The following is a 14,098-nucleotide window of genomic DNA, read 5'->3' on the forward strand; positions in this document are numbered from 1 at the left end:
TGACACTCTGTTCTCTGTTGAGACTGAAAATGAGTAAATGAGTAAATGACCATCACTTAGAAGCTTCGATCCTTAGCAGCTAAGCTATCAGGCAAAAATAAAAATTATAATAACAAAGGTAATGAGGATAAGCAGAAGTGAATGGATGGATGGATGGCGGTAATGAGGGCGCCCGGGTGGCTCAGTCGTGGAACAGGCAACCACATGGTAATGCCACATTGTGTTGTGGGTGGTGCAGGTTCATGTCCCGACCTGTTGCCAGTTTTCCCACGTATCTTTCCCCCATTTCCTGTCTCCCTCCACTGCCAATAAAAGCCACTGTGGCCAAAAAAGAAAAAAAAAGAACGATGAGTCTTTGAGACCTCTGTGGAGGAATTTAATTTTCAGTTACTTTGTCACACAGAGCAGGGTTGAAAAGCTTTTTTCCCTTAATGAATGAAATCATCTTTTAAAAACTGCACTTTGTATTTACTCAGGTTATCTTTGCCCGTTCATTTTCTTCTGCTTGTCCAGTTCAGGGTTGTGGGGATGCTGGAGCCTATCCCAGCTGCCAGGTGGGCTACGCCCTGGACAGGTTGCCAGTCTGTTGCAGGGCTACGCAGAGAGACAGATAACCATTCACAGCCACGACAGTTTCTTTAGAGGATTTCTATAATTGAAATGCTTTATCATAACTGCTGTGAACACACCATAAATTAAGGTGTTTCGTGGTTTATTAAAGTACATATCCATCCATTTAGTTGTGGCAGGGCTGGAATCTATCCCAGGGGACTCCACCTCTCACCACAGGGTGAACAGGTCAAAGTGGACAGGTCGTCAGGCTGTTGCAGGGCTGAAACAGAGAGAGTGACAATCATTCACTCTCACATTAACAGCAACAGCCAATTTAGAGTCACCAGTTAACCTACTACGCATTTATTTGGACTGTATTTGGACTAAACTGGCAAAGTGAACATGGTGAACATCTGAAGTTTTTATAGATAAGGGCATTTAGCTGTGGGGCCTGCTGCGCCCTGTGCAAAGCCTCACAGGCTCTTCTTTAAAGAGCCCCAAAGATGTTATGGCTCCCTTAGTTTTGATGAACCTAACACCCACCTAATCTATTGCTTTACTCATAGTTTCAGTTTCAGTGGCTGCATTAATTTAGGTTTTAATTTTTGGCTTAAAAAGTCAGTTTCCTCAAATGTCATTATTACTCACAGATTTTAACCAGCTTCTCTGGCCTCACTGCTTGTGAGTGATGTCGTAGATTCCAGCAGAAAACAATGTTGGAAAAGATCCACCAAGTCCAGCTCATGAGAACTTTTGTAGCTGCTTATTCTCTGCTGAGTCACCAGCTGCTGCGAGCTTGCTCAACTTCTCTTTCATAGTTGCATAAAGCCTTCACAAACTAAGAACATAAGCCATTATTTGGGTTTTGTATAACACGGAAACTGTGAGGTAACTTTAGAGAGTGAGAAATCAGAGGCTGATAAATCTGGAGTGAAATTATGAGGAAGTACCAGGAAGACATCTGATAATTTACTTATCTTGGTAAAGTGTAATCTGATGAGTAAAAGGCCTTTGTTTTCCTTCATCACACTTAGAAAAAATAAAGGATTATATTTCACAATTCTGGCTTTTGGATGAGGTTCACATCTATAGCGAATGTGCCAAAATTGTTACAACACCTTCTTAATTCAAATTTCATTACAGATCCTTGTTCCACATCAGTGATAATCCCACCATCACACATATCACAACAGCCATTGCAGTGCCTTATGTTACCAAACACCTCAGGCTGCTGAGTTATGACAGACGCATATGAATAATATGAAAGTCAACTCAGTTCACGGAGTTCTGTGGAAAAGACGTCTTCACTTTTTAGGGGAATCTAATCTACGTCTTTGCGGTTATCATTAAAGAGGAACTGTGACACAAATAAGAGACACTGTGTCATCTCAGACAGTGTGTCTGCAAGCATGGGGGAGGGTGTACACTCTACACCAGCCTGTCACAGGGCTAACACAGAGACAGACAACCATCCACACCCATGGGCAGTTTACAATCACCAGTTAATCGAACCCCACTAACTGTATTTTAATGCTTTTTTTTTCTTTGTTGGAGAGCAGCAGTGAAGAGTAGATGGGAAGGAGAGGGAGAGAGAGGTCATAGGTCAGACTCAAACCTGGCTGCTGCATTTATGGGCGCCTGCTCTCCATCTCAGCTAAACTAGCACCCTGGAAATGAATGACATCTTCTCCCAAATGTGAGTAATATGTCCAAAGCAAGTTGCCTGACTGCGAGCTGGTTTGTTAAAGTTTTAAACTCACTGCTCTGCTTGCAGCTTCAGCTGAGCTGTTATTGGCCTGAAAATTTACACCAATATTAACAAACAGATTTTGAGGACTAACAGCAGTGGATTTGGATTTGATCTGTTTTAAATCCCCTTTAACATGTAACACAGTGATGCATGTAGTTTAAGCACTGGAAATGTGCCTGACCTAACTCCTCTGCCTTTCTCAGTTTTTTCAGGTTTTGTCTCTCGTCTGGTTTGTTTAACATTGTGAACCTTTCAGAGCACATCACATTAACAGCTGATATTAGTTGGCAGATAATCTTCCCATTCCTGGATATATGCTTACGGTTCTGAAACTGGTCAGCACCAGTGCTGATAAGACAGTATTCATGACCTAGTCCACTTAACTCCAGGATTTGCTTCTAGCTGAATGAAGTATGTGGGCATTCATGATATGAATGCTTTTGTTAATAACTCTTTTAGTAACCCACTGTAGAGAGTGGAGTCTGTAATTGGTAATAAAATTTTATAAATATAAATTAAATAGAATGACATTGTATTGATGGATATCATACTTACTTAGTTAGGTCAAACATTAGAAAGAGAGCAGCACTGATAGACGCAGTCCTGCCTGCAGCGACTGCTCAGTGAAGTCAGAGCTTCTAAGTTAAATTCTTCCACACCAAACTGACAGTTCCTATCACCGGGGGCTAAACATATCATTGGTTATTTAGTGTATGTTTAAGTCAGACCTGCTCTGTGATTGAGACAGATTTACATCTATAAAAATTCTCACACCACCAGGTGACTCATCTGGATTATTTGGATTAGGTTACATATGATGATGTATGGCTTTCAAGAGCACGATTACTGCTTTTTATCTGTCAGCACATCTGACTGACAGATGGCAGCCAAATACTCTCAGCACTCTCAGCTGGTGTTAAATTACCCTTCCTGGCTTTTGAACGCTTTATGCTGACTCAAGAGTTGTCCTAAATTGACCCTGTCTAAATGATTATAAGTAACTTTCAGGTTTAAAAAAAAAATCTAATTAAACTATATTAAGTATAATGTACACAGAATTATCTGTAAGTGTTGTTGCTGTTTGAGGCAATATGACACCACCCATTAACCTTCAAAAACTGTTTCTGCAACATTTTATGCAAAATTATTGTGCAAATTTTAAACGTCTGCAGCATTTTTTGTAAATTCCTTCATCGTAATAAACCCACAGGTGGGTCTAGGTGCTGAAGTGTGGTTAGATTAAACAGGTATATTGTTATCTATAACCCCTCCTCCTGTAAATATATGTGACAATCAGTGCCTCACAGAAACACATACAATCCTGAAGCTAATTATTTGGTCACCTATTTTAGGTACTGTGTATCAGCACATTCAGTGTTCTCTGTTTTTGACACTAGTCCATCAATTGCATCTTTGAACATGAGTTCGTGCACAAGTGGCTCAGAGCTGCTTGAGTATCAAGCTTTACAAAAGACAACATCCCCCTCTGGTGGCAGAGCGTGCTGCAGGTGGAACGATAAGATAAAGATTTCTCTCTTAAATCTACTTCAGATCTACACACTGTTGAAAAACACACCTCTGGCAGCAATAACTGGAAGTAATTACTGTTTGTGCCTTTACGAGCCTCTCACATCATTCTTTCCAGTGTTGCCTCAGTTCATTGAAGTTTGCAGGCATTTGTTCACACACAGCTCTCTTACAGTCCCACCACAGCATTTCAGTCAGGGTGAGGTCTGGACTTTGACTGCAGCACTTTGATTCTTTGCTTTTTCAGCCATTCTGTTGGAGATGGCCTCATATTTGTCTCTAGGATACTTTGGTATACTGAGGATCTCATGCTGAGGGTGCACAGGTCCCCTGGCTGCAAAACAAGCCCACATCATCAGCCCTCCACCACCGCGCTGACTGCTGGTATGAGGTGTTTGTGCCGACATGCTGTCAGATGTGTCGCTGTGCATTGTGGACTGTCATAAACTTTAACATTTAACATGCTAACTGAGGCCTGTGGAGTCTGAGATGTTCTGACCTTGGGCTGAATTTGATGGGATGTTGTGTTAGGACACAACCGAAGGCTCCAGACCAGCAAACTGACAAAATTTCTGCTTTTATTGATGCAGTTTTCACAGGCTGCATGGAGTTCATGACTGTAAACCAATCATGCATCATAAGCAGGTCAGCATACAGCACAACTTGCACCCTCAATAATAATAATAATGTGCCTGACAGACGTCGAGTTTCATTCACTTAAATTTTACTGAGAAAAACATAAAGCTAAAATGGGAACAGTTACTCAGCACGCCCATGGCTGGGGCAGGACAGATGTGCACTGATAAGTGAAGCAGGTGTTGGAGGGAGTGCTTTCAGCATGAGTGAAAGGCTGGATGCTGCCCGTAAATCCACAAAGCTCTGGGGTAGAAAATCTCTTCAAAGGTGATTTATATGTAAAGGAAGAAAGACACAGGAGCCACATGAGTTTGTGATCACATGAGCACTTTGTTATTTAACATCCATAGTAGTTTGATAAGGTCATACGTACACATCATATAGCCTGGACACAGAGAGAAGAGCAGTGTCACTGATGCTGAAGGTATTTACAGGCAGCCCAGGAGAGAGGACGCAGAGAGAAACAAAGGTCACTCCTTTCTTTCCGTCTCTGTTCTGCCACTCCTGCACGTGCAGCATTTTAATGCACGACATCCCAGCTAATTAAATGCTCAACTCACAAGAGAAGCCTGCCTTTGACTCGGACCCCCCCTCGCCCCCTCTGTTTTAATTACTGTGTGTTTATTTCTGCCGGTCCCGCGTGAACTCTGAACGGGATGTCAATGAACAGCAAACCGTACAGTCAGCAGGTTGGTTAGCAGTGAAACTGAAGCTTATACTTGCTTTCTGCTTTGAACATAAAACGCACTGAAACTTTTAATAATATTCATACATACAACTTCATTCTGGAGGGGTTTAAATATATTTACAGTTGGATGAAATGTTAATCATTTTGTTGGAATTAAATGTTAAAAAAAAAAAAATCATACATAAAAATAAAAACTATACAATAATGTAATGGAAAACTGAAACGGTGAAATTACATCCTATGCAAGTTTTTCAAAAAATACACAAGCATTCATTTATTTAATAAATGTACATTAATTTTTACCTCTTTATAATGTGTAATTTTCCAGACTGGCCATCTGTATACATTTAACACCCATCCAGGTTTACAGTATACAGTCAGAATTTTACTTCATCAACTCATTTTGAACCTAAGGCCACATTTTACACCTGAACATGACAGAGCCTCCGTTACAGACCGGGCTGGGGTTTCCCTTTAGACATCAAAATTATCGCCACAGGTCTCCATTTCTTCACCGTACTGCAGACACAAACCTCGGGGAAATGTCACGTAAGACATTTACAGAATATAGTGTCAGGACAAAAAGCTGGACAGGTGCCTCTTTTTTTCCCTTAAGCACTTTAAGGCATAATTGAGTTTTCACCCTGTTCAAAATGCAAAAACTCGAAACAAACTTCCAGGCTGGAGCAAAAATCCCATCATCCCCATTTTCAGTGATGCTTTGCTTTCATTTGACATCCCTGCTTTCTGCAAGCATCCGTGCAGATGCTTCCCTCAGATCAGTAAATAAATATAACTTATCAGACATTTAAGTCACTTATGCATTTACAGTATATACCAATAAATCGGGCTGTGTCACCACAAGCTCAGCCCCGCCGTCCTCACATGTCGTCAAGTCTTCTTGGATGTGAGAGTAAGAGTGAGCGGGAGGAGACGCGGAACAGGACTGTAAGGAAAAGGATAAGATTTCCAAGAGGTTTCATGCAAGTCAACCGTGTTAACCACCACCTCATCCAGCTGTCACGCTCAGACGAACAGAGATCAAATAAAACAGAGGAATAAAAGAAAAGGAAGATTTTCCTTCTGCTCTCTTTTCACTCTGAATGGCTGAACAGCTGCTGACACAAACACGAAATGTGCAGATCTCCACCGTCTCATTATAATAATAAAAATATGCTGAATCACAGAACATGTATCCAAAAGTTAGCTCTTGCATTTATATCAACCTTACCAAAAAAGCAAAGATTCACTCATTTCTACATGAATGCAAAGATCATATCGGCACTAAATTTGCAACAGGACATCAAACCAACCTGTCATGTGACTGAGGGCGATAATTGGAGCAGTATGTTTAAAGTGTGGCGCACCTGTACAGCGGAGCGCAGCCAGGTATGGAGTACAGGATATCCTATCATAAAGATCACCATCTGAGAGCCGCCCCTCCTCGTTCTGGTGAAATCAGAGATGGAGGCTATACAGACTGGACCGTCGCGTAGCTAAGCTAGGAGGAGACGCGGAGGAAGAAGCGTTTGAGAGTCTTTGGGTCTGTTTCTGATCTTTTGGGGGGTTTTGGATGTATGCATGCATACTTGTCTGGACGTACCCTTGAAGCAGATGTGAGTTTGTGATCGAGCCTGCATGCTTCCCTCACAGTTCTGTCTGTATCTTTAGACTCTTCAGCTTTTCTACAACGTTGTGTTATTTTTTTCAGGAATCGTTCAAATGTGCAGACAAAAACAAGTTTGTGTGTTCAGTCCGTGTGCGGGAGGGAAACCCTCTGTGTCTGTTGGGCTTCATCTTTTGGACAGTTTTCTCTTGCTCAGCAGTACCCGAGTCCAGTGGCATCCTGGCTGTCCTCCATGCTATTGAGGGTGACGTAGACGATTGGAACCAAGCCCTGGGTGGAGCCCAGGGAGCAGAGCAGCCAGTCAGGGTCGGCCTTGCTCAGAACGCGCAGGATGTCGCCCTTGTTGAAGCTCAGCTGTCCGGGCTCGGTGGCAATGTGGTGGCACAGTGCTCGTACTTCACTGAGAGATGAAGACAAAGACCGAAGGTGAGGAGAACTGATCCGAAACTATTCATATTCATTCATTGACTGGACCGATGCATCAGCTGCAATATTTATAGGCTGTTCTTACCAGGGAGACTGTAGTTTGGCTTCAGTTGGGTGAGTCGACATTGGTGGAGCTGTACTTTGGGTGCGAGTTGGTGTGGCAGGAAGCTCCGCCTTCTTCCCACTGCCTGCTGCAATGGTCAGTGCTACAAGGTCAAGAACAGACCGATCCAAGCCAAGCCAGCCCGACGGAGGTCTAAGACAAACATGGATACATTACGATAAAGTTAGTCCAAATTTTCTTCATGCAAAGACCTAAAACAGGTCTGACGTTCATATTTTGTGACATCTTTAATCTGTGAATAGCACTCAAAGAAAGGAACTTCTAAAGAGCTGTTAATGTTACCCATGAGGGAGGAGATCTCTTTGTTGTTTCAGATTAGGATACACAGATGATATTTATTAGTAAAACTGTTCTTGGTTGAAGTCTTAACGGGCTGCGCTCAAATCATAACTAAAGAAAGAAATGAATGGACCGACTTTGCTCACCTGGTCTTTTGGGCTTTTGCCTTCTGTTCAGCTCCCTCTGCTCTTGAGGGAGAACCAACACTAGAGCCAAAGAGCCGGCCCCAGCGCAGACTCTGCCCCTGTGAGGGGCTCTCCGCCTGGGTTCCAGCGTGGGGTCCGGTCCCTGTAACCTCCAGAGGGTTGGTCTCTTTCTCCTGATTGAGAACAGACTCTGGGGGGCTGCCCATCCACGAAGGCCGCCCCCTGGATCCACATGGCTCTCTGCTCAAGCTACTGCTGTTCGTCTTCTCACCCTCACCTTCTTGGCTGGCCTCCGCTCCCTCCACCACACCCTCTCTCGTGGGTGGTAGCTGGCCCTGTCGTCTCTCCGATGACTTCTTTCTCTTCTCAGTCTTAACAAACTTTGACCCCTCTGTGGACTGATCGATGTAGACCTGGGAGGACTGCATGAGCTGGTACCACCAGCCGGCCTGTCTGTCTTGCCGCTGACGTCCTTCGTCTGCAGGAACTCTGTCTTTTTCCTTCCTCTTGTCCTTCTCCGGTATATCTTCACATTCTCCATGGCTCTCCTGCCCTACACCTTTCACCCTCTGCCCTTCAACCCCCCTCTCCTTCCAGAGATGTGCAAACCCTACTTCCTTCACTGTCCCTCTGCTATCAGGCCTGGCTGTCATGCTCTCAGCTGTAACCCCCTCTCTCCTCAACATCGATCTCCCCCCTGACACCTCTCTTCTCAACCCAACTCCTTCCATCCTTGGCCATGTTCCTTCTCGCCTCAGCCCTGCCTTCTCTTTCTTCACCTCTGCACTCGAGTCCTTGACCATTTCGCTGACAGTGTTGCTCCACCCCCTCATGAGCTGGAAGGTGGAGCAGCTCGACTGGTCAACGCTCTGGCCTGCAGAGCAGAGCTGCTCCTTGCGACGCAGCTGCTCCTGTCCCTTTTGGAGGAGATGCGGTTCAAACAGCAGGTCCAGGTCAAAGGGGAGCAGTGACAGAGGCTGCAGCAGGAGAAGGAGCTCCTCAAAGAGAGGCTGGCATGGCCCCTGTGACAGGGGAAGGAAACCCCATGGGCTGTAGTATGCTGCTATAATATCTGAGGAAAGTAAAACAAAAGAGAGCTCCTTAGAACAAGACGCAGAGGAAGCAAACACTCAACTACGACTACTTCAGGTGGCTGATTTAGATCGAGTCGCACAGACGCAGTTACCGTCGTCTTACCTTCATGTGTGTACAGGTGATTGAACCAGAACTCCAAAGATTTCAGGCTGAAATAAAAAGACAATCATTTAAAAACTGCAGTAATGCAAAAGCATTACCTTTCCCTCAGAAAATATTCAGTTATTACACCCAAAACTGACTATCACTCAGTTCTGGCATGGTTTTAAAGGGGACCGATCATACTTTTCCTTATTTTCCTTATCATATACATATAAAGTTACACTAGTGGGCGTGCATATTAAACATAGCCAAAGTTTCAACTAATGGGGTCACTGTATGTAAGCGTAAATCTTGTAGCTTCTGAATGCTCTTTGCACAGTTTTTTTCACTCTTGGCTCTGTATTTATCTCCAACAGGCACTTCACATAGCCCAGAAGCCCCGCCCACCTGATGTTCAAACCTTCTGCTTAGGAGGTGCAGCCAATAAGATGAAGGCTGGGAGAGTACAAAAAGAGTGGCCTTAAAGGGGGAAGAGCTAAAACACTGTGTTTGAGTCAGACGATGAAGGCCAGTATTAGGCAAATAAGACCTGTGAGGTATGCAATGCTACTCTATTTGTGTGTGAGCTCACATCACATATTTTGCTGTGCTGGAGACAAATAACTGCAATTAGGTGAAAACAATCTTATTACACTGATTACACCTCACTCCTACAGCTTCAGCTTATAGGTTTCCTGCAGATATTTATGCTTTACACACAGCCAATACACAACTGTAACTACAGCACTGACCAACAGGGGGCAGTAGTAACACACCAAGATATGCAGGAATGTACCAGAAAAAAAAAAGACAATAAGTCATTAATGTAAACAATGCAGGATATTAAATTACTTAATAGATTTTCAATTGTTTTCTCCAAAAGGAAATACATTAAAACCATCTGTTTGACACACAATGCGCATAATTTTGGAAAACTCCTCTTAGTGCACAACTGATTGCAGAGTTGTGCATCAACACCATTATCATCCTTAACGGGGAAAAATATTAGTAACACTTTTAAATGTGATGCAGTTCAGCACAGCAGCACCATGGCCCTCAATAATAAACCTAAAGTTGAAATATCACCTTTTTTTGCAGCGAGTCACTAAATCAACTCGTGGCAGAGCTGTCGTGTTGGATCGCCTTAGATTTCACAGATGTACGCAGTAACGTGAGCTCCAGGCTCAGAACGTAAAATGAGAATGAAGTCAGCGCTAGAATAAAACGACTTACTTGAGCAGGCCGAAGATGAAGGCGTTCAGTCTCATGCTGTGGCTCGTGAGCTCCGAGTACTGGCTCACCTTTGAGAACAGGCTGTGGAGAACACGTGTGGACGGGCCTGAAGGGAAAACAACGCAGACTTCACTGCTACCTGCATACACCACAAAGTGTTTCTACCCACACCCCTATTTTTATTCTGCTTCATTTCCAAGTATAAATAAATAAATAAAGGTGTGACATAAACCCCGACCTCTCTTTTATTAAAGAATCTGTACACGTTAGCACGAGCACCAGAATCTCAGACCAAAACAAGCCAGCGGCTTTTATTAGTTTTAGTTTTTAGTCATATTAAAAGGGCCAGATGTGCCAGATGTAATAAGTTCAGATTTGGTATTGCAACACGTACACATGTGAAGGCCACTGACTCAGTCGTGACATTAACTGCATATCTTTAATATTTTAATACATCTTCTGAGTGCATAATATCGATTTAGCTAGTCTAAAGTCTACTTTTTATTTCTACACAAGTTAACTAAAATGTTTTCATTTTTAGTTTGGTGCTCAGATTATGATCGAAGCCGTTCTGGCTCTTTGGTTAGAATTTCTACAGTCAAGTAAGGAGCTGATTTCTTTCTGCCCTGCATCACCTGAATCCTGCTAATGCCGGCTCTGCAGTGTGCTGTGGGAAGTTTTACTTATGCTATAAACACAAGGAGGGCCTGAAGTTTCAAGGACGAACGCTGACACGTCCCACGTGCACGTGGAGCTGGACCGCCGATCCAACCATAACGGCTGAGGACGAAGGGTGACCGGGCGTTTCCTGTCAGGGCGCCCGTTCTCTGGAACAGTCTCACTATATGCAGGCCTTTCCTGGGTCTCCACTGTGAGTTATTTCTGTGTTCTAACTGTTTCATCATCTATTCCTAGCAATCATTTTTTAATTAAGTAGATTTTTTTTTATATATTTCCTTAAAATTTACCTGTTTTTCTTTATTCCTTGTGCTGCTAGTATTCTCCCGCCTAACGCTGTCTCACCTTCTTCATCTTCTTCTCTGACATTTTATTATTTGATTCCTAACTCATCTTGTGGAGTCACTTTGTTTTGAAAGGTGCTATATAAATGAAGTTTATTATTATTATTATTATTATTATAATAACAAAGAAGCTTGTGGCTTCAGTCGCTGCTGTTACACTATTACTCCAAAGGTGTTTGTTGCTATATTAACATTCTATTAGTTTAGTTCAACAGCTCACTGCTTCACCACTTGTCAATGGAAAATAATAGATTCAATTTTAATATCTAACGTTTTTATTTCAGCATCTGAGGGGTTTTAGAAACTGCTTGTTGTGTTCAGAGATTTGCTGGTGCAGGGTCAGCATTACTGTCAGTGGATCAATAATAATGCTGATAATTGATTATTAGAAAATGTGAAGCTCTGGAAACAAAATAACTTCATGCAAAAATCATCTTTTGATGTCCTCACCCAGCTGTGTGGAGGCCTCCACGAGGCTCCAGGGCTGACAGCGGCGCTGTCCGATGATCAAGTCCAGCACGTAGGCCTTCAGACCGTCCTGCAGCACATCGCGCAGGGCCGGACACAGGTACTTCAGGATCAGGTGACCCACGTTGGGACTCACCCAGCTGTTCCCGAGCTTTGCCTGGTAGGGGTGGAGAGAAAATGTGGTTGCGTGTGGTAATATTATACATACTGTAAAAATAAACAGTAGATGTTTGTGGATTGATGCACAAACTTCTTTGAGAAGTGATGAAGACAGGTGTGCTGACTTTGAGGCTGCATCCTCAGATTTAAGAGATTACCTCGCCGTGGGTAACAAAGTCTAACTTGGTGCTCTCCAAACCATCATCCTAAAGGCCGTTACACACCGGACTCGCCTGTTCTTAATGCAGCCGTTCACACCGACCGCGTCATTTCACAGGATGTACTTACAGCATTTTTTTTTTGGATCAAGTTAAATTTTTCTGACTTTTGCAAGTGAATAAGCAGATCTGACAATCAGAGCGCTGCATTCCACAACGTGTGTGCTTATAGCTCAAAATGCGCAGATACACTGAAGATACCGGGATGTGGGAACAGTAAAATATACTATTTTACCTCAGACACACACAGCTAACATGCTGCTCCAGGTCAGTCGGCTCTCTAAATTTACTTCTCTGCCTCCTCAGATGTGATCCCAACTCTGCCAACAAGAGCTCAAACTGTCCCGATATCCTGAAATACGCGTGAAAGCGGCCGTGACGCAGCTTCAGCTCGGGGATCAAACCATCAAACTCTCCCTGCTGCTGCTTTCTTATGAATTGAATCTGTTTCTTCCTTCTCGTTTAGAAACATCAGGATCTCATTACATCATCACTTTATGTATGTGTATGTAGGTGACACGACAAGTTTGCATCCGAAAGATTCGTAACACGTCTGCTGTGTAACGACTTTCACTCTGAATTTACTGAACTGACAGCTGTTTCAGACGCAGCGACTCATTTTCATGGCCGTCCTAAAGACACTAATACAGAATAAAAATGTACATACAAATAAAGTATTACATAACATTTGCTATACACACACAAACAGCTAGTTCACTCTCACCAACCCAACAGTATATACCAATTACATCAGCATAAAGAGTAAAATAACTTGTCCTCCCATAAAAATATAAAAGTAGTTAGGTGGTACATATGACTCACCAGAAAACACACATTTGGTTCTTTTGCAGTTTATTACACTGTCATGATTCATTAAGTTGTTTTATTTAAAGCCAGCATAACTTTCTAAATATTACTCAGGCGTCTTAATCAACCAGTGGACCCAGTGTGATTGTATATTCACAAACGAGGAGTTGGCGTCACAACGTCTGGTTGTATCATTTGTCAGTCTCACCTTCACATCGGGGTCTCTGCTGGTGCCGAAGTGTGCCACGATCAGATCCACTGCAGTGTTCACAGCTTTCACCAAAGCTGGCAGAGAAGCAGAGAGGACAGAGAGGACAGAGTTAACCTTTTGTTTCTGTGATTTTGTGGCAACAGTCACGTGTCAGCTGCGCTATTTTACAAAATCCCTGCTGGAAGGCGAGAGGCACCGATATCCAAATTTACCGCACGTTACTGAACTGTAGTTATGAATTACAAAACACCGACAATAAGTGCAATTCAACTGCTCCTGAACAACCGAGGCCCGGCTTCATCTGTTGAACAAATGCTACATTTTTATGCGACTGATCTGAAACCCTGAGCTCTGTGATCAGGTATCGCTGCCGGCACTCTCAGCTGATCTTTCCTCACTCTGCTGCTTCATGTGGCCTTGGATAACTTAGTGAGAGTCACTTCATTCAGTGTGATTTGATTCTGTCTGCGCTGCAGAAGCGCTGCTCACAGATGGTCAGTAAATATAACGCAGGTGTGATCCTGCTTTTCTACATATTAGGAAGAAAAACAGCATAAAGATGCTATAAAGATGGCTTTTTTAAACTGATGACTCCATAATATCCAGGAGTCAAAGAATCTCTGAACTACCTCATAATGTACTTTCATGCATTTGGGATTTTTTTTACTCTGCATCTAAAGAGCCAGAGGGCGGGGCAAACTGTACTCAGACTGAAAGGTACAATTTGTGTTTAGTCAAAATAAATGCAGTCATGCTTTCCTCATAACTAAGAAAAGATCGTCAAATCTTTAGAACCGGCTAAATGTTTTTCAAGAATTTCTAAATGAGCAACATAACTTTATTTAAAAAGAAAAAAACAACAACAACAAAAAAAACAGTAACACTGCAAATACTGCCCATACAACCATACAACCTAGTGAGTGTCACTGCTAACAGAAGGAACACAAAAGTAGTTCAGTTTATGTTTAGTCTGTTGGCAGGAGCACACACAGACACACACACACACACACACACACACACACACACACACACACACACACACACACACA

General features: G+C 43.0%; 1 protein-coding gene across 3 annotated transcripts in view; it reads right to left on the reverse strand.

Annotated features, from left to right (window-relative positions):
• Nucleotides 1-4,795: 4,795 nt before the first annotated feature.
• rusc2 (RUN and SH3 domain containing 2) overlaps nt 4,796-14,098 on the reverse strand; it is a 40,001-nt gene continuing 30,698 nt past the window's right edge. For 2 of the 3 annotated variants that reach the window (XM_030723456.1, XM_030723454.1), the window contains 7 exons: nt 13,047-13,123; nt 11,637-11,811; nt 10,165-10,270; nt 8,953-8,999; nt 7,756-8,827; nt 7,292-7,462; nt 4,796-7,180 (listed from right to left, as the gene is read on the reverse strand). In XM_030723456.1, coding sequence (XP_030579316.1) covers nt 6,973-7,180; nt 7,292-7,462; nt 7,756-8,827; nt 8,953-8,999; nt 10,165-10,270; nt 11,637-11,811; nt 13,047-13,123 — 1,856 coding nt within the window. In that variant the 3' untranslated portion in view covers nt 4,796-6,972. The remainder of the gene's footprint in view (nt 7,181-7,291; nt 7,463-7,755; nt 8,828-8,952; nt 9,000-10,164; nt 10,271-11,636; nt 11,812-13,046; nt 13,124-14,098) is intronic. The other variant, XR_004019407.1, reaches the window with a different exon arrangement.

Source organism: Archocentrus centrarchus, unplaced genomic scaffold, assembly GCF_007364275.1.
Source record: "Archocentrus centrarchus isolate MPI-CPG fArcCen1 unplaced genomic scaffold, fArcCen1 scaffold_26_ctg1, whole genome shotgun sequence".
Lineage (NCBI taxonomy): Eukaryota > Metazoa > Chordata > Actinopteri > Cichliformes > Cichlidae > Archocentrus > Archocentrus centrarchus.